This window comes from Phocoena phocoena, chromosome 9, assembly GCF_963924675.1.
Source record: "Phocoena phocoena chromosome 9, mPhoPho1.1, whole genome shotgun sequence".
NCBI classification, from domain to species: domain Eukaryota; kingdom Metazoa; phylum Chordata; class Mammalia; order Artiodactyla; family Phocoenidae; genus Phocoena; species Phocoena phocoena.
In genome coordinates, this window is record NC_089227.1 from 14,215,769 (window position 1) to 14,235,218 (window position 19,450).

The 19,450-nt window shown below is 41.9% G+C and overlaps 1 protein-coding gene across 2 annotated transcripts in view; it reads left to right on the plus strand.

The window, feature by feature from the left end:
• Window positions 1-18,692, plus strand: part of VPS41 (VPS41 subunit of HOPS complex) — a 178,780-nt gene extending 160,088 nt beyond the window's left edge. For both annotated transcript variants that reach the window (XM_065884478.1, XM_065884479.1), the window contains 7 exons: window positions 6,989-7,043; window positions 7,734-7,874; window positions 9,123-9,259; window positions 15,994-16,093; window positions 16,200-16,244; window positions 17,986-18,065; window positions 18,612-18,692. In XM_065884478.1, the coding sequence (XP_065740550.1) occupies window positions 6,989-7,043; window positions 7,734-7,874; window positions 9,123-9,259; window positions 15,994-16,093; window positions 16,200-16,244; window positions 17,986-18,065; window positions 18,612-18,692 (639 nt within the window). The remainder of the gene's footprint in view (window positions 1-6,988; window positions 7,044-7,733; window positions 7,875-9,122; window positions 9,260-15,993; window positions 16,094-16,199; window positions 16,245-17,985; window positions 18,066-18,611) is intronic.
• The last annotated feature ends 758 nt before the right edge of the window (window positions 18,693-19,450 follow it).

Sequence of the window (19,450 nt, forward strand, 5' to 3'; positions counted from 1 at the left end):
TACTAAGTCAAAAGGCCAAGACTTGGAACCTGGGTCTCAACTTCAGGTTCCATATTCTTTCCTCCAGGATAAGAAAACATTTTTCAGGTTTAAACAGTTAATTAAAATTACAACAGTAACAAAGATATTCCTTAGTACTACGATAATCATGAAAGACATCGGTTCTTAAACTGCTCTTTCTTCTGTAATTTCCAGGTATGGTCATCAGGCACTAGTTTTCATTTGCAAACCTGATTTGCTTATGCCTAGAATAGTTAAAAGCGGAGTATCAGCTTTATTATTAATACCTCAATCTATGATCGCTCTCATATCTAACGGCATTCACAAGGTGGCAGTATTTATGAATTTGGAGGCATAAAGTGGGAGATGCACAGTTTATAAATTTTCCTTAAAGAAATTGAAAAATAAGACTGGATAAAAGATGACAGGGTCTAAGGCTAGGTAGAAATCATCATATAGTCTATATAGTTGATAAGGTTTCTGTTAGTTAACCCCGAATTTCTAACTCTGTTACTTACCTTTACATTAAATCAGGAGAAGGAAAATTAAAATATTATTTTTGCATCATTTTTTACTCAATTTCTGTTATTATTGTCTTGTCACTTTTTTGTTTTCTATTATTCTCCTTTCCTGAGCTTGTGTGTGTGTGTGTCTCCTGTTGGCTTTAAAAATCTTTGTTTCCCTACTCTTTTCCTCTAGAGGGAGCTCTATGGCTCAGGAACATTCAAGAATCTAAAATAAGAAAACATGCTTTTATGCTTTACTTGTGTCAGTAATAGAAAAATTCTGTGTGCCAGAAATTTTTTTCTACACTTTACTCGAAAGTCCAGAGATTTCTAGAGTCTCTACTTTCTCATATATGAGAAAAGGGTTATTCAAAATACTGTTAGGAACTCGTCATAAAACATTTATAAATCTGTGAAGTTCAAATTGCGGAGACCCAGATTACCTCTGAGCTTGGTGTTACACATCTGCCTGTCTTCCAGACCACTCTTGACTCCAGATCAGCCTTCAGACATTTCTTCCCACATGAATGGTCATTTCTGACAGTCCAGCAGTGATGAAAATGGGCTACAGTCTACTCTAACAAGGTAGCCACTAGCCACATGTGAGTAATTGAAATACGGATAGCGAGGAATGGAAGTTTTAATTTAAATTTAAAGAACCACCTATAGCAAGTGGCTACTATCTGGGACAGCTCAGGTGAACCTTCAGGCCACAAACTCTCTTTGTGGTTTGAGACCCTCATGTTTTCAAGCATCCTCTTGTGTTCAAGAATAGGAGGGTGGCTCTCTTTGCAACTCCTGAGTGGTACCTTAAAGTGTCAGTGAATTTCCAGGTGCCCAGTTGACTTATGGATACCTTTTAGTAATACACCACTTTAACCCTCATACTCATCTTTATTCACATTATCTTTCTCTAAACATTCTGTAATACTTATCCAATTGTATTACTGTTACCGAACACGAGTTTGTGTGCCCGACACACAGTGAGGCCAAACCAAAACATCGGGGTTTGGAGCAGAGAAAGTTTTATTGCAGGGCCATGCAAAGAGACGGGTGGTTTGTGCCCCCAAAAAACCCGAAAGGGTTTCTGCAAAGCATTTTTAAAGGCAAGGTGAGGGAGAGGCGTGGTTGGTTGCTGCAGACTTCTTGGTGTAGGAATCCCTTGTTCTTGCAGCTGTCCACAGTAGGTCAGGTCAGGATGTTCCTGTAAACCTTCAGCAAGACAGATGTTACTCTGTGTTCTGCAACTTTTTCTCTCTATATGAATGGAAAAGTGTTACACCCTTAAAGGTCAGAGTCTTGGAAATGGGCTATCCTGTGTATTTTAAGGCTCTAGGCAACATTCTTAACTGGTAGCAAAGGCAATGGAATACAACGGTTAAAATATAAGAAACAGATCCAATACGGAGTCAGATTTGTTCTACCATTTGCCGTCTGTCTGTGAATGACACAGTCTCACCAGGCCATACACTGTTCGTCCATCTGTAATCTTCAGCAGCGAGCACAAATCAGTTGGTTTCTCAATAGTTTTTTCTTGGAATAGTCCCAGACCCTCTGACTTACAGTTTTGCTTTTCCCATTACTATTTAACTTCTCACGTGTGTATCCTGTCTTTGCTCCAGTATGATTCCAGAAGAGTTAAGAATTGGTTAAGAAAGTTCCATTCTTTATGATGATGACTTATGGGTACGACCATATAGAGATTCGTAAACCGTGTTTTAAATCTGAACGAGTAAGGATTTTCTAATTATGAGTTAGGATTTGCTTCATCTACAAAGTGATAAAAATACAAAAATAATGATTTAAACAGAGGAGCAGTTTAGTTCTCTATCACGTGCAAGTCTTACTGGAGTGGTCCTGCTGGTGGTAGCAGCCACGGGGTCAGAGACCCGGGCTCTTTTCTTGTTTCCCCCACCTTGTATGACCTTGACCTTGTGATGTAAGATAGTATCATCCATGTTTCCAGCAGCAGTTTAGATGAAAGGATTAAAAATGAGAGCAGGGGTTCACATTCCCAGAAGCCGCCGTCCCACGTTTTTGGTTCACCTCCGTGGTGGACACTAGTCACATAGCTCTCCTACCACTGGGGAGGCCTGAAGGTTTTGTTTTAATTCTGGGCAGTCACACACCCACCTAAAATCTTATTACTATAGAAGAAAAGGGTAAAGGATATTGGGGGGACATCTAGCCATCTCTACCATGTAATTTTTTTAACTTAATTTTTATTGGAGTATAGTTGCTTTACAATGCTGTGTTAGTTTCTGCTATACAGCAAAGTGAATCAGTTACATATATCCCCTTTTTTTTAGATTTCCTTCCCATTTAGGTCACCATAGAGCACTGAGTAGAGTTCCCTGTGCTATACAGTCGGTTCTCATTAGTTATCTATTTTATACATAGTAGTGTATATATGTCAATCCCAATCTCCCAATTCACCCTACCCCACCCTTCTCCCCTTGGTATCCTTAAGTTTGCTCTCTACATCTGTGTCTCTATTTCTGCTTTGCAAGTAAGTTCATCTGTACCATTTTTCTAGATTCCACGTATAAGTGATATTATATGACATTTGTTTTTCTCCTTCTGACTTACTTCACTCTGTATGACAGTCTCTAGGTCTGTCCACATCTCTGCAAATGGCACTATTTTGTTCCTTTTTGTGGCTGAGTAATATTCCATTGTATATATGTACCACATCTTCTTTATCCATTCCCCTGTTTGATGGGCATTTAGGCTGCTTCCATGACCTGGCTATTGTAAATAGTGCTGCAATGAACATTGGGGTGCATGTATCCTTTTTCAATTATGGTTTTCTCCAGGTATATGCCCAGTGGTGGGATTGCTGGGTCGTATGGTAGTTCTATTGTTAGTTTTTTAAGGAACCTCCATACTGTTCTCCATAGTGGCTGTACCAATTCACATTCCCACAAACAGTGCAAGAGGGTTCCCTTTTCTCCACACCCTCTACGGCATTTGTTTCTAGATTTTTTGGTGGTGGCTATTCTGGAGACTGGTGTGAGGTGATACTTCATTGTAGTTTTGATTTGCATTTCTCTAATAATAAGTGATGTTGAGCATCTTTTCTTGTGCATTTTGGCCATTTGTATGTCTTCTTTGGAGACATGTCTATTTAGATTTTCCCATTTTTTGATTGGTTATTTGTTTTTTTGATATTGAGCTGCATGAGCTGTTTATATATTTTGGAGATTAATCCCGTCAGTTGCTTCATTTGGAAATATTTTCTCCCTTTCTAAGGGTTGTCTTTCCATCTTGTTTATGGTGTCCTTTGCTGTGCAAAAACTTTTAAGTTTAATTAGGTCACATTTGTTTACTTCTGTTTTAATTTCCATTACTCTAGGAGGTGGATCAAAAAAAGATCTTGCTGTGATTTATGTCAAAGAGTGTTCTGCCTATGTTTTCCTCTAAGAGTTTTATAGTGTCTGGCCTTACATTTAGGTCTCTAATCCATTTGGAGTTTATTTTTGTGTATGGTGTTAAGGAGTGTTCTAATTTCATTCTTTTACATGTAGCTGTCCAGTTTTTCCAGCACCACTTAGTGAAGAGACTGTCTTTTCTCCATTGTATATTCTTGCCTCCTTTGTCATAGATTAGGTGACCACAGGTATGTGGGTTTAGCTCTGTACTTTCTACCCGGTTCCATTGACCTGTATTTCTGTTTTGTCTGCCACGTTAATTTTTAAAGGAATTGTGCAAGTAATCAAATTAGTGATGTCTCGTCCTCACCGTGACCTTCAGGTCTGCTCATTTAAATGATTGTGTACTTTAAAACATATCTTAGTTTCATTCCAATTCTAAAGTAAGGTGTTATTTAAGAATTTTTTTTTTATGTTTAGTTTGGGTTTTTCCCCCTCCATTGATCTCTGTGATCTGCTCTTCTTTCCCCTCCCTTTTAGTCGTTAATCTCCAACCAGAGACACATATTTAAAGATATATTCTGCATAAGCCTTTTACATCAAAAATCACAATGTCAAATCTAGTCCTGCTGTTATTTTCCAAGAACATCCTTAGTTAGTTGTTTTTAAATGACGACGCTAACTGTGCAACCCAGTAATCTTCCTCTGAAACCTTTTCTGCCTGCTCATCTATTTAACACATATTTCTTGCCCACTTACTGTGAGCCAGGCGGTGTGCAAAGCACAGGGTTTAGAATGCACATGGTTCCAGGCGAGGGAAGTCAGATGAACAATCGGGGGAGTTCATTGCACCTGTGATTAAGTGTGGTGAAGTGTGCAGGATGCAAGGAGAGTTGAGTACCTGGGAGCTGACCCTGTGTAGGGTCCAGCGAGTATTTGCTGAAGGACCTGCCAGGGGTGGAGCGGCGGGGGAGGTGGCGTTCCAGGCCGAGGAACCACAGCAGGCAGATGAGCAGGGTCTGTGATGGAGCTGCTGGGAAAGGCAGGGCCAGATCGCAGATGCCTCATAAGCCACCAGAAGCCTTCTTGGCTTCCAGCTGGAGCAGAGCAACACAGCGCACAGGTTACATGGGAGGCGTGTGAACTGCAGTTTCCTGCTGGACGCTCTCATCACACTGCACCCAGTTCAGGGGGCACCCCTTCTGTGAAGCTTTTCACAAGAGGCCACAACCAGAGCCCACGTCCGGTATCTGTGCACGTGGCCCTCTATTCACGTTCCCCCAATCGTGGGACTCTGTGGTACGTCTGTGTGACCCTCCCTGGACGTGCGCTCCCTTGGGTGGACTCTCGCTGCTGCCTCTCCTCTTACACGGCAGCAGCAGCAGGGTTTTTATTACTGTCATCTGTGCATCTGCATCCCTCCTGGCCCCCTAGTACCCAGCACAGTGCAGAGTGAATGTGTGCCCGTTCATTCAGGATTGAATTCTTTATAAATGCCCAGTGTGTCTCCTTTCTTACACTCAAGGAGATGCTGTCATCTGTGTAATCCCTCTTTTTTTTTTAATTTTTAAAATTTATTTATTTATGGCTGCATTGGGTCTTCATTGCTGCGCATGGGCTTTCTCTAGTTGCGGCGCGTGGGCTTCTCATTGTGGTGCCTTCTCGTTGCAGAGCACAGGCTCTAGGCATGCAGGCTTCAGTAGTTGTGGCTCATGGGCTCAGTAGTTGTGGCACACGGGCTTAGTTGCTCCGTGGCATGTGGGATCTTCCTGGGCCAAGGCTCGAACCCATGTCCCCTGCATTGGCAGGTGGATTCTTAACCACTGTGCCACCAGGGAAGTCCCATCCCTCATTTCTTGATCTTTTTTGACACTTTTTTTTTTTTCCGTACGCGGGCCTCTCACAGTTGTGGCCTCTCCCGTTGCGGAGCACAGGCTCTGGACACGCAGGCTCAGTGGCCATGGCTCACGGGCCCAGCCGCTCCGTGGCATGTGGGATCTTCCCAGACCGGGGCACGAACCCGCATCCCCTGCATCGGCAGGCGGACTCTCAACCACTGTACCACCAGGGAAGCCCTTGACACTTCTTGATTGTCAGATGTGTTTTCTCTTTTTTTAACTTTTTATTTTATATTGGAGTACAGTTGATAAAGAATGTTGTGTTAGTTTCAGGTGTACAGCAAAGGGATTCAGTTATACATAAACATGTATCTATTCTTTTTCAAATTCTTTTGCCAATTAGGTTGTTAGAGAATACTAAGGAGAGTTCCCTGTGCTATACAGTATGTCCTCATTGGTTACCCATTTTAGATATAGGAGTGTGTACATGTCAATCCCAAACTCCCTAAATATCCCTCCCCGTCTCGGTTCATCCTTGTTTCTGCAAATGGCATTATTTCATTCTTTGATGGCTAATATTCCATGGTATATATGTACCACATCTTCTTTATCCATTTCATCTGTCAGTGGACATTTAGGTTGCTTCCATGCCTTGGCTATTGTAAGCAGTGCTGCTGTGAACATTGGGGTGCACATATTTTTCCAGTTTTCCTCTCACTTTTGACAGATCCTTGAGCAGAGTTCTCTTAGATCTTGTGAGCCGTCAATAGAAATATTCCCAGTGTTTAGCTCTTTATGCAGCAGATGTGTGCTGAGCTGTGGTGTGGTCCATACTGGGAACTTGCAGCCGTGAGCAGTAGTGCCTTCCTGGAGGGCACAATTCAGTGGAGGGAAACAGGGCTTAGACCAGTGCCTGTGAATTAGGTGGGGGCGGGGGGCAGTGCCATGAAGAAACCTGAAGTAGCATAAAGAGAGAAAGCTTGGTGGGAAAGAGCCTTTCTTTTAGCATCTTGCTTTCTGCCTTTGCTCTGGAATGTTCTGCCTCAAGCATGTTATCAGTTAAATTGTGTAGGGTCCAGTACCTCTCTGAGAGGTAAATCAGGACAGCCACAAGCAGAACTTAAGAGGTTTGTGTTTTGTTTCTGCTTTGTTTTGTTTTTAAAGGGAGGCAATGAAAAAAAATTCTTTCAAACTTGTATGTTTAAGTGACTCTATAGATATTTGTTCTTGGCTGGTAACCCATAATAACTTTTCTACCCTGCTTTATTTGAAGGCTCTTGAGATCTGTCAACAGAGAAACTTTGTAGAAGAGACAGTTTATCTTCTGAGTAAGTAGCTTTTGTTCATTTTGGTCCCCATAAACTAAGGAATGGGGTGACAATGTGATGTAAAGTGTGTAAGAATGGACATAGGTTTTAGACCAAAGTAACACAGAGGTTAGAGCCTGACTTGTATAAGAAATTGAATATTTAGTAAAGGAGACTTCACAGCTCAGTAGAGAAGGTAGCATCATTTAATAAATGCTACTGAGATAACAATTAGAATTGTGTAATAAATGACCAAAACTGTATCAGTTCACACCTTCCAATATAAATCACAATAAATTGTAGATGGGTTGAGAAGCTGTTTTTCTTTTTTCCAATTATCCTAAGAAGGAAGTCAGAATCTGACAGACCTTGATTCAGATTCCAGATCTGCCATTTAGTAGCTGTATGACCTTGGCAAGGCACTAACATTTCTATGTCCTCTTTTATAAAATAGAAATATTAGTAGAACATACCTCACGAGATTATAGTGACGATTACATGAAATAATTCATGTGAAGCGCTTAAATGAGTACTCACGACAAAGTAAACGCCCAGTGAGCAGGAAATACTGATTTTACTGAGTTACAGATGTCATATAAGGAAGTGTTTTTTGTCATAGCCATCAAACTATGTAAACAAATGAAGAGATATGTGATTTCCCTTAAAATGTTTTATTACATTATCCTAAGTGTATTTCTCACGTTTTGCTAGGCCGAATGGGTAACAGCCGAAGTGCCCTGAAGATGATCATGGAGGAATTACATGACGTTGATAAAGCGATTGACTTTGCCAAGGAACAGGATGACGGGGAACTCTGGGAAGATCTGATTTTATATTCCATCGACAAACCACGTAAGCAGAAAAGCCATCTGCGATCACAACCTCTTTCTCTCCGTTTAGCCAGTTGTGTCTAGAGTAGGAATCATCTCAAGATGCACTGAGTTGAAAATACGGTGAAGTATCTATAGTAAAAATAGGCCAGGTACATAGTAATGATTTCCAGTACTCTTCCTGTGCAGGGAAGCCTGGAGCCTCATCACTTCGTATTAGCTGAACTTGATAAAGAACACTTGGTTGAAGCATATTTCTACCTACTGCACCCAAATGGAATAGAAGATTTTGGTTTTGTTTGTACACAGGGGGCATTTATTTTGAAAGTTTATAGTCTAGCCCTTATCGAGTCTCTTTATGGAAACCCATAACCGTTACTGGACGTTGACCACATATGGAGGTTTGCTACTGTAGCATTGAGCCTCTCTTTCCTGCCCTGTTCTATCAGTGCAGCACCAGGAGTGTATACCTGCTGCCTCTCCTTGACCATCTGCCTTGGGTCTCCCATTTTGGAAGGAAACAAAGGCAGTCACCTAACAGTAACGCAAGTCCTCTTTTAAAGATATAATTCAGAAACTAGCAGTCGTGGTTTAAAATCTTTCCCCTTCCCTTTTTTATTTTTTGGTCGGAAGGCTTATCTGTTTCGAGATATTCAAGTTCTAGAAACCGCTGTTACGATTGTTCTTTAATAAGAGATTCAAGAGGGGGGTGTTATTCAAGTCCATTTCAGATTAAGGTAGCTACATGCACATATAGCTTGAAGAATCTAGTTTAGCATGATAGAGTGGTGGTCTAAGGATCTTAAAGGAGGCAAAGTTGGGGTAACGAAACACACGGTGAACCTGGGCCTGCCCTGGGTTTGAATTTGGGTTCAAAAATCACTAGCTGTGTGACCCTGGATGAATTCATTAATTACCCCATTTTCCTTTTCTGGAAAATGGGAACAAGTAGCATTCCTACCTTGGCAGAATAGGAGAAAAGTGTGTGATAGCTGAGCCATAGTAGATTCTCAAATACTAGTTGCCCCCCTTTGACATTACAAACTGTGTTCTGAAGTAATCATTTGTTCTCCATCTCATTTTTTTTTTTTAATCCCTGCTCATTTAGCTTCTCCTTCGAGGAAGGTAAAGGAAGATTAGTTCCTAGGAGGATTTAACAATTCAAATGCTTTTTAACACTTAAAGGAAATAACTTTTGCTCTGAGTTACTTCCGACCTAAAATTGCATTAGCTACACTGCTTATATGTTGTTTTGCGCGGTGTCTTGTAGCCTTTATCACCGGCTTGCTAAACAACATCGGCACGCACGTTGACCCAATTCTACTGATTCACCGTATTAAGGAAGGAATGGAGATTCCTAATTTGAGAGACTCCTTGGTTAAAATTCTGCAAGACTACAATCTACAAGTAAGTATCTTTTCTTGGACAAAGGAGCATGCTGAGTGAGTTGACTGACTACTGGATAAACATTTCTAGGTCTTATTTTGGACATCAGTTCAATTCGATAGTCACATTTTACTTAGGCCCAGACATTTGGAATACCATTCAAACAGAGAAATGAGAAATACCGCCCTTGGAGGAAGCCATTGGTATTTCTTAACTATCCCCAGATTTACTCTTCTTGATAAGCAGGCATTCTTACATTTATGGGATAAATATAGCATGGCATTGGGGAAGGTGCAGGAGGAGTTACAGTGGCTACTAGATCAGACCACCCAAACCACTCTTAAGTAGAATGAGCATTGTGTCCATTTGGAGAAATGAAAACACAATTTTTTTTCCAAATAGTTTGATCATTTCCTTGAAGCCACTCAGTAAACCTCTTGCCTGAAAGATGTTAAAATAACAGAATTTTATTTTACTTTTTGTCTGTTTTCTAGAGTATTACAAGCTTACTATCTGCAGTAGTTCAGAATTTGTGATCAGAGCCATGGAACTTATTATCTTCTTATAAATAATTAATATGCTAATCACAAAGCATCCCTATCTTCCTTAAAAAGCCGCTAACAGTGACTGTATTTCGGAATGCCGGTAGCTTCCAGAGACCTTGAAACTATGTAAAGCCCATTTCTTGAAAAATTCAGACGGTTCTTTCTCTAGCTCGTTTGAAAATGAGTTTTTGGTAGAATGTGGATGAAATGGCTTTCCTGGAAACATTGAGATTTTGCAGGCAGAGCCGAAAGACAAGGTCGTGGGGACAGAAGTGGTCTCCAGGGTAGGAAAGGAGGAGCATGTGATGACGACTTGTGGGCTTGTCATCACTGTGAAGGGTGCAGAGCCGGGGGGCTGCCCGCTGAACTCAGGGTGGTGGCCTCAAGGAAGAGACTTGGGTGAAAAGGAAAATGAGGAAGATAAATGGCATCAAAAAGAGAAGTCCGAGCTGTAAAGGAATGAGAGTGCTGGAAGGCCAGGATCTTGTGGCCAGGGAGGAGGATACTGTTACGTGAAAATCTCCAAAGGAGTCGTTGTGAAGATGTTCAGAAAGTGTGGTGAAGGGAGAGGTCCGGTGGAATTAGTCAAGAAACCATGAGGGCAGTTGTTGTCCAGGGTCCAGCTTCCTCCTTGAACTGGGAGGTTAACCCTGCAGCCCACAGGTGACTGTGGTCTTACTGGGTAACACAGCTTTAAAGAGGAGATCTTCCTGAGGGTGGAAAGTGACAAAACAGGGAGCCTTGGCTTAGGAGGCTTTTGGGAAATTGGGGGTCATGGGAAAGAAATGGGTGTTTGGTTTTGGCAAGTAGGTTGACGATCTGCTCTACAAAAATCTTCCAGATGAACAGGTATTTATCTGTGGTGGAATTCGGAGGCTTGCAGGTGAGGTGAGCCAGGGGAAGGTTACTGCAGGAAGGATGAGGAAGGCCAGGAAAGAAGGAGAAATGTAGGAATGGGTTAATGGATAGGAGAGGTGACATGAAGAGCTGTGCTTTGTGCAACACCCGAAGGATACAGAAGAGCCATCCAGGCAGGAAATGATACACTTCATTCTGAAGCGTGCATTGGCTTTGGGGAAAGCAGTTCCAGTGTCAGACCTCGTAAAGCTCAGGGCATGAGTGAGCTCGATAATGATGTGTATCTCCTCAGTACTCGCCACCCCTGGGTCTGCCTGGATATGCTCCAAGTTGCAAATTCCAGTTTGTTGGGAAGTCATTTAAGTGTCTCTGAACAAATCTACCCCCAGGAAGGTGACAGCATAATTCCCCCTCCTGTCCTTCAGCTCTACTGTGTGAAGCCTAGCCTCTAGGTTGAAAAATGTGCCTACAAAAACACCTAATAGATCCCTCCTCCTAGGTTCTTTCTGGAGAACCAAGCTCAGGGGCACCACGGAGTCTCGCTGCTCATTAATGTTTTATCAATGTACCTGCATAGTTCTGAGTCAGCCGGGAATAAAAATAACATTATTATTAGGTGCAAAGTGAATTCTGTATAAAAAATTAGCCACTAAACAGCTGCTAAATCAATATTTTATCCTCTTAACTTTTAAATGTAATGAGAGCTTTTCCTTAAGATGTGTAAGTGTGCAGTTGGTGGTGTGTTAAGGAGGTTGGGAGTTACTTTGCCAGTGAGTCCGAGGAGTGGTGGCAGCCTGTAAATCCCCGACGGGGCTGGGGTGGGGAGTCTACTGTGGCCCTCAGACATCTTGCTGGAGGATGCAGAGAGAAAATGCTCTACTGGGGGGCAGGTTGTTCAAAGAATCCCAGGGGGTACTTCCTACTTATACATGAAAGAATTTCGAATAGGTGACCTTTTTTATTAATAGAAAAAATTTTTTTCTTTCTCTAGAAATCATTGTAAAAATAAATCTATTTATAGAGCATTTTGAAGCTTCCAGAAAGGTTTCACATTCATTTAAAAAATTTTTTATTCTGTCTAGTGTCTTCATTTGTTTCATAAAACTACAGTCGAGTTTCACATGTTTTAATGGGATAAAAAATTCCCAAGATTTTGCAGGTCCATGAATTTGCAAGGATCTGGATCCTGCTGTTCATGAGAGCAGGGCAGTGAGGGGGAATGACCGTGGGGGACATTAAGAACCATTCAGTAAACGAAGGAATCTAAATGTTAGGGAAAGGTTATCACAGGGCTTCTCAGCACCTTTTTTTTTTTGCTAATTTGCATTCGGAATCCAAGGGTCAGATTTACAGTCAAGTAGACAGCATTTTAAAACTTATTTGGCCACTGAAAATGCTTTGGGAGATGACTCCTTAGTGAATTGCTAACTGGAAAGAGAAGGTACAGAGAAAGGTGGGGGAAAAAATTTCTTCTGGTTGTAAATTTCATGTTTTCTAAAATGCAACAACTTTTCTCAGTTGAAGTTTAGCATGAGGCATGTTAGATGTCTGTGACATCATTAAAGTTAAGGAAAAACCAACCACATTATCAGTGTTTCAACTGTTTAACTTGTTTTCATATTTTTATACCTTGTTAGTACAATGCTTCAACAAAATTTAAAAGCTTCAGCGACGTAAGAAGGATAAAAGTACCCCTTATCATACTTCATAGACCTAAAATGTTTCTAGGTCTGATTTCAAGGACGAAGGGCACTTGTTTTGATATAAATTGTTTATGAAACAATATGATAGAAATATTTCTATTTTTACACGAAACTGACAATTTCCAAATTATTTTTATGCTGTTTCATATTTGTAAGACATCTTATTTATAAATTTAGCATTTATTTATTGTATTTATTTAGCATTTATATCCACTTCCATTGCTTTTTTTTTCTTTCCTCTTAAGAGTTCCAAACACTTCTCTTTTGACAGTCTTATTTGACAGTCATTTTCAGTAATGATCCTTAAGGAACTGTCATCTCCATTTTACATGTAAGAAGACTGAGTCTCAAAAAGTTTTGACTCGCCAGCCTGGGAAGGTGAGGAACTGGGTTTGAACTCAGATACTCTGACTAAATGTTTTTCTCACTAGTTGTCCCACTGGTCTCTGGAGATTAATTCACTGTACTGGCAGGTTACAACACAGGAATATATAGGATTGTCTTGGAAGATGAACAGGCAACCTGTTGTCTTTAAAGAGCCGTGGACATGGTATTTGCAGACGTGGACTCTAGTCCCGGCTTTGCCATTAACAAGCCGGTTGAGCTGTGGGGAGGGCACATAAGCTCTCTGGGTGTCCATTTCCCCATTAGATTAAATCAGTATTTGTTAAGCCTGGCTGCACACCAGAACTATCTGAATGCTTTTCTTAAATTACCAAGTTTCAGCTACCACCCCAGATCCTCTGGAGAGGATTAGGGACTAGGTCTTTAGACCACCTTGGTGTTTCTTATACACTCAGCCGGGAACTGGGCTATGCATTGACATTTAGGAGCTTCTAGACTAGATGGTCTCTGGAAGTATTTCTCTCTCTCTCAAGTTCTCAGTCGGTCCTTTCGTAAGCAAGCCTTTATAGTGCGAATGCAGCTGTGTAGTCTTAACGATATTCCTATGGAACTCATCCGTAATACTTACTTTGGAATCTGTAATAAAGTAGCTTAGATTTTTCAGCATAAGCTTTTTAAGTTATAGGTTTGATTGTTTATAAACACATTTATTTAAATATTTGCGTGCCTACTGTGTTAGATCCTGTGCTGGGCAGGACCTTACAGGGCTTCCATGTGTTGTCTCAGGGACCAGGAGATGAGCAGAACGCAGCTCGAGTAGCTCATGACCTGAATGAATATTTCTAGGAGAAGCAAAAAGCTTTAACACTTACGTTTCGTTAAACTTCACACCTGTACATGAACACACACACAGGTAAACTGACTCCAGACATCTGTTCTTTTCCCATATTTACATTTGCTACAAACTCCAGGTGCCTTTATCATTGCCCCATAGGTCTCTACTTTGAAATCTAGACACAAATGAATTAATAGGAAATAGCGACTTCTTTCCTATCTGCCTTTTTGGGGGGCCCACATGGGTTTCTTTTCGACCCCCAGTGCATAAGCCCTTAATTTCTTCTAAGAAAGCGAGTTTTTAAATTTGTATATCCCCAAAATAAACTTTTAAGATAAAATCTATTCTTTTTCCTTTAAAATTATTTCAGTTTGGCTTCATCACAGCTTTTAGGTGACATGGGTAGCCTATGACAACCAACTGTAGCTTCTTTAGTCAATTCGGCACATGCCTACTTTGTACTATTGTAAATTTCAATGTGATTGCATTTATAATTCTGTTTTGAACTCCAGCTTGAGGCCTTAGAGTCTTTGTCTTTTCCTTCTTATTTCTCTGCAATTCATCACCTTTGATAATAATCCCAACAAAAAGCAAAGCTTTTTCAAGTAGAATTTAAATCCCATTGCACTGTGGCCTAAATGATGGATCAGAAATTAGGTACAATGGTTTCTAGGTCTAGCTCTGGTATCTTACTGGGGGCTTGTAAAACCAGGTAACTATCTCACGTGCAATGCCGATGATAAGCGCTACAGTATGAACGAGGCAATGTCAGCAAAAAGTTCAACATTTCAAAGAATCTTTTAAAACAGAAATCTCAGAGGCTTGGCAGTCTTGTATGGCATTTTCCCCACAGCAGCTGTTTTTAATGAACCATAATAACTTCGCTGAGGTACAGTCCTTTTATTGCTTTATAAGATGTGAGTCTGGTGCTTTGCTTTTGCTTGGAATTATTATCAATGATGATGAACTGCAGAGAAATAAGGAAAAAGAGGGGGAGTCTTGTGTTAGTTTTCAACAGATATGTTCTTATTTAATCTTATAATAGAACAAGGTATGCTTGTAATGATTACAGAAGCTACAACTGATTGCCATGAAAACGATGCAAAAGAAAAGGTAATATTAAACACAGAATTTAGAAAAACTGAGAACTACGGAGGGAAACAATGTAACGTTAAGGAAACTAGAGTGGCTGAGAAGGATATAGGAATTAGTTAGTAACATACAGAGCTCTACTTGTGTATTTTCCCTTCTCCTGGCTATGTGCCTCTGAATACTAAAGGTTTTCCTAGAAAATACTTTCTGTGGGCGGACAGATTGCGCCTATTTAGAAAAATGTAATCCTGGTGAAGAAATGGTTCCTTCTTAGTTGTTGGTGTTGTTTTTTCTTCCCTGTTTTCTTTAAGTTTGCAGACACCATGGCTTCCGTCTAGACTGCCAGGCCCACCATTCATGCCATGGGCCTTAAAGACCCATTCAGGGTCATAGCCAGCTCTTTTTGAAGCATTTTGCTGTGATTGTGACATTAAAGTTTTTATTTTAGTATTAGAGGCTGGGCAGCTAGATACATTTGCTTATAAATTTTCTTAAAGTTTACCAACATTAGTATTTGTTATTTTTCTCTTCTTCCTGTATGCTTTCGTGACATCTGTTACAGTTTTAATGTCTTTTTAAAATGAATCTGAAAATTTCAATTTCTAGCAGCATTTTAAAGAATAAAACTTAATAGGCAGTGTCTCAATTAATGTGGAAACAGTAAAATCATGTAGTTTCCTGCTCATCAGCTTTAGAAATGGTGGGTATAAAACTCTGGACATCTGTTTCCTTGGCTCATGTAGTTAGGCGAGAAACCGTCTGGGTGCATTCACCCAATACCTGTGCTCCTCAGGATTTGCGAGGAGGACATGTTATCATAGCCGATTGGGGATGGAGGACCACAGCTGACCGCTTCCAGTTCCCTTCCCTGGTGGCATGAATTGAAAGCATGTGAAAGCAGAATGTCCACGTAGGTTATAAGTTGAGAGTGACTTTGGTGTGAAGAAAGTCAGGATGCAGCTCTGCCTTTGCCGTGACCCAGAGCTGGGCAGCAGGGAGGCGGTGATGTCTTCATTGTGCGAATTTCCATGGCACTTCCACAGAGCCGCACAGAACCACGGGCACTAAGACCCACTGGGCCAGAAGAGAAAGATGTAGGCACTGCACCAGAGTCTCCCAGGCCTTGAGCATCTCCCTCTTTGAAAAGCAGCATCTGGCTTAAGCATACCTCACAACTTGGAATAAAATACCACCCCTCCCAAAAAAAAAAAAAAAAAGAAAAGGGTAGAAGCTCACATTAGTGCCAGAGGAATTGGTTTGAAAGGGAAAGGGGTCACCTCTCCCTGCTGTGCTGCTGCTGCAGGGGAGCAGTAAGTGGCCTCTCCCCCACATTGGAGTCTCTTTAAGATGGCTTTTCTTTCACAATGTGTGCATTAGATTCTGCTTCGCGAAGGCTGCAAGAAGATTCTCGTAGCTGACTCTTTGTCCTTACTAAAGAAGATGCACCGAACTCAAATGAAAGGCATTCTGGTTGACGGTGGGTAAAATTGAAAGAATCCTATTGGAACTGCTTGCCTTGCTATCAGAAAGGACAGAGCAAAGAGAAACATTGTATAATCCCAAGTGTATGTGTTTCCTTGCAGAGGAGAACATCTGTGAGTCCTGTCTTTCCCCTATTCTCCCATCAGGTAAGATGGTTGGGAGGGGAAAAAAATCCTCAAATACGTGTTAATGATGAGTGGTGTTAAAATTCTGAAGTTAGTGGATTACAACTTATAAAATTATACACCTTTTGGGATAATCCAGTTTAGAGAAGAATTGCAGCCCATGTTGCTACTCAGTTGCATGCTGGTGCCGCCATTCCTTAGAGCTGAGGCTCCCAAGCTCTCGAGTGGGTCGTCATCGGCCGCCAGGCTTGTGAAAACTCAGATTGCTGGTCCCATCCCCAGAGGTGCTGATTTGGTAGTGCAGGGTGGGACCTGAGAATCTGCATTTCTAACAAGTTCCCAGGTGATGTGGATGCGACTGGTTCAGGGGCCAGTCTTTGAGAACCACTGCCCTAGTATATAGAAGGAAAGAAAATGAAAACTTACCATCAACTTGTTAGATTCCTAGCTAGCAGAACCGTGTTTGTGCCTGGGAAAAAATTTATAGGTAGCTTTCCCTTTCCTTTAAGCTTTCCACTGCTATATGGATCTAGGCACCCAAGTTATCTCACATTTCAATGGAAACAAATACCTTCTAATGGGAACTGTGACTCCTTAAAAGACACGTACATTTGTTTATAGTTCTTGGTAGCTATATATCTCTTCATATAATTAAAGCATTTTATGTAAGGATCATAGGACATGAGAAGAGGAATTTCCATAATTTGAAAGTAGAAATTAAAGCATAGTTGTTGAGATGCTAAAAAATGCTTCTTGTGAGGGCTTCCCTGGTGGCGCAGTGGTTGAGAGTCCGCCTGCCAATGCAGGGGACGCGGGTTCGTGCCCCAGTCCGGGAAGATCCCACATGCCGCGGAGCGGCTGCACCCGTGAGCCATGGCCGCTGAGCCTGCGCGTCCGGAGCCTGTGCTCCGCAACGGGAGGGGCAGGGAGAAGCCACAGCAGTGAGAGGCCCCCATACCGCAAAAAAAATAAAAATAAAAATGCTTCTTGTGTATAAATTCAGCATAGGGAAGTACTAAAAGACGTAGTTTGTGTGCCATTTACTTAGCTTTAAGGGGTTATTTAGCACAGCAGGAGCACAAGAAGTTCCCCGTAGGGTGTTTTTTTAGAGGTTTGGATTTTAAGTGCTTGTGTTAAAAACTGCAGCGGGCATAGGGAAAGCAGTGAGCTTTCAGAGTTTTAACAGAAAGCGAACACGTGCACCTGCCCTGTATAGTTAGATTAAACTCCTAATTTAATCTGTTAAGGATTCAGTCTTACCGGAACCAAGCTGGCCACAGAGCACACGCAGACGAGGTGTGGTGCCCCAGCAGAAGTACAGCACAGGGCGAGGTCACAGCCTAGGATGTTAGCCCAGCTGTGCCCTGAAGTTAGTGAATGGCCTTGGCCAAGGCAGTAGGTGAACCGACAGAAAGCATTCTTACAAAGCCACGGAATCCACTTTAGTAGTGTCATGACTGTGTGTACGGAGCTGGAGGAGGGAGAGCTTTACACATACACGTCCTGATGCTGGTTTTCACAAATGCCGTTGCCTTGCCATGAAATCGTCCCCAGTATGTAGCTGTAGTAACTAAATTGGAGGCCAAGCAGGTGACCTGGGACCCCCATAGCAACAGGACTGTCATACCTGCCCTGCGTTCAGCCATGCTGCTCTGCAGGGAGGCGTTCATCAATCACCATCCCCCCAAGGCAGCTTACTGCTGGAAAGTGAAACTTCTACTATTGCACTGAGCTCTTCTCTCTTTCCTGCCCTCTCCCCCAGACGCAGCTAAGCCCTTCAGCGTGGTGGTCTTCCACTGCCGCCATATGTTCCACAAGGAGTGCCTGCCTATGACCAGCATGGTAAGTTGGCTGCTTGGCCACCAGTAACTCGAGAGAAATCGGTGCAGCCAGAGGGATGTGCTTAAAATAACCCCTGTCCATGTCTCAGTTATAATATAGTTTACGTCACATCAGAAAAAGCAATGTACCTACTTCTCAAATGTAAAAATGCTTAGTATACGATACTAAACATTATAAAAGCATACTCCTGTAAGTAAATTTGTTGAGATGAAATTGATGACAGTTGAGCTTTAGAAATGAGCTACAGCGAAGAACCATTTTCTATAACTTTCTCACCCTGATTTCTGTATCACGACACTGCTATTTTTTCAGTGTCAGGTCGGTTCCCCCAGGTCCCCTTGGGTCACGTTAGACTTGTCTTGCTGTGGGGTGTCTTTTGAGTCCAAGAATAACAGCTGGTCTAGACAGGATCCTGTGTGAACCAGCAGTAACCTCCAGGAAGAGGAGCAGTGTTTCATCACCTGGTCCCCGTTCCCCCACCAGTGCTCCCATAGTATTTCTGAATATGAGTAGAAAGGGTTGATCTTTTAAAATCTGCATTTTTAGAGCTCTCCTGTGCAGTTCTGTAACATCTGCAGTGCGAAGCACCGGGGACCAGGAAGTGCCATTCTGGAGATGAAGAAATAGCCCAGCTCTGTTTGTCAGCCTCTGCCTCTTCTCGCCGCTCTCTGAAGACCATTTTTGCAGCAACAGAAGCTTTTGTTGACACCACCGCTGTTAGGAGATTTGTACAGGTTTATTTCATGCTTAAGAAAAGCTTCTTCATCTTCTCCCATTTACTAGATGTTTCTCTTTGCAGTTGATAAAGTTAGGGTTTTCCTTGTCCATGCCTTGATGGGGGTTCACAGTCAATATTTCATCATTTATTTGTTTGACTCATTATTTAGGAATGGAAACCTAAGTCTTGGAGTTGGAAGTGACTTTTTTTAGGTGCTAGTAAAACCGTCCGGCCGTAATGTGGACTGCTGAGAGCTGTCCCTGGCTGGCCGAGTGCATCATCAGTGTGGCCATCCAGCAGCTCCTTGGACCTTGTTTCCATATGCTCTGCCAGCAACAACTCTCAAATTCTGGGTTTGGCTTTTTTTTTTTCATATGTCATCCGCTGTTATCTTCTTAATAGGCACTGAAATACATGGTGCCTGTTGTCACTGACTCAGTGATGTCTGGGAATAACAAGCCGTCTGATGCTCTGCAGTTTTATGTTGACTAACGACACGTTCTCCTTGTCTCGATGACCAGCAGTGTCTGGCCCTGGCAGGCATTCCGTGTTTGTTGATTGAATAAACATTAGCACTCCCCACTGTGAAAGACTCACTTTTCCTGGGTTGCACAACTTTAATCAAGCATTCTGACACCCTCTAAGGAAGGCAAGAGAGTTTCCAGCA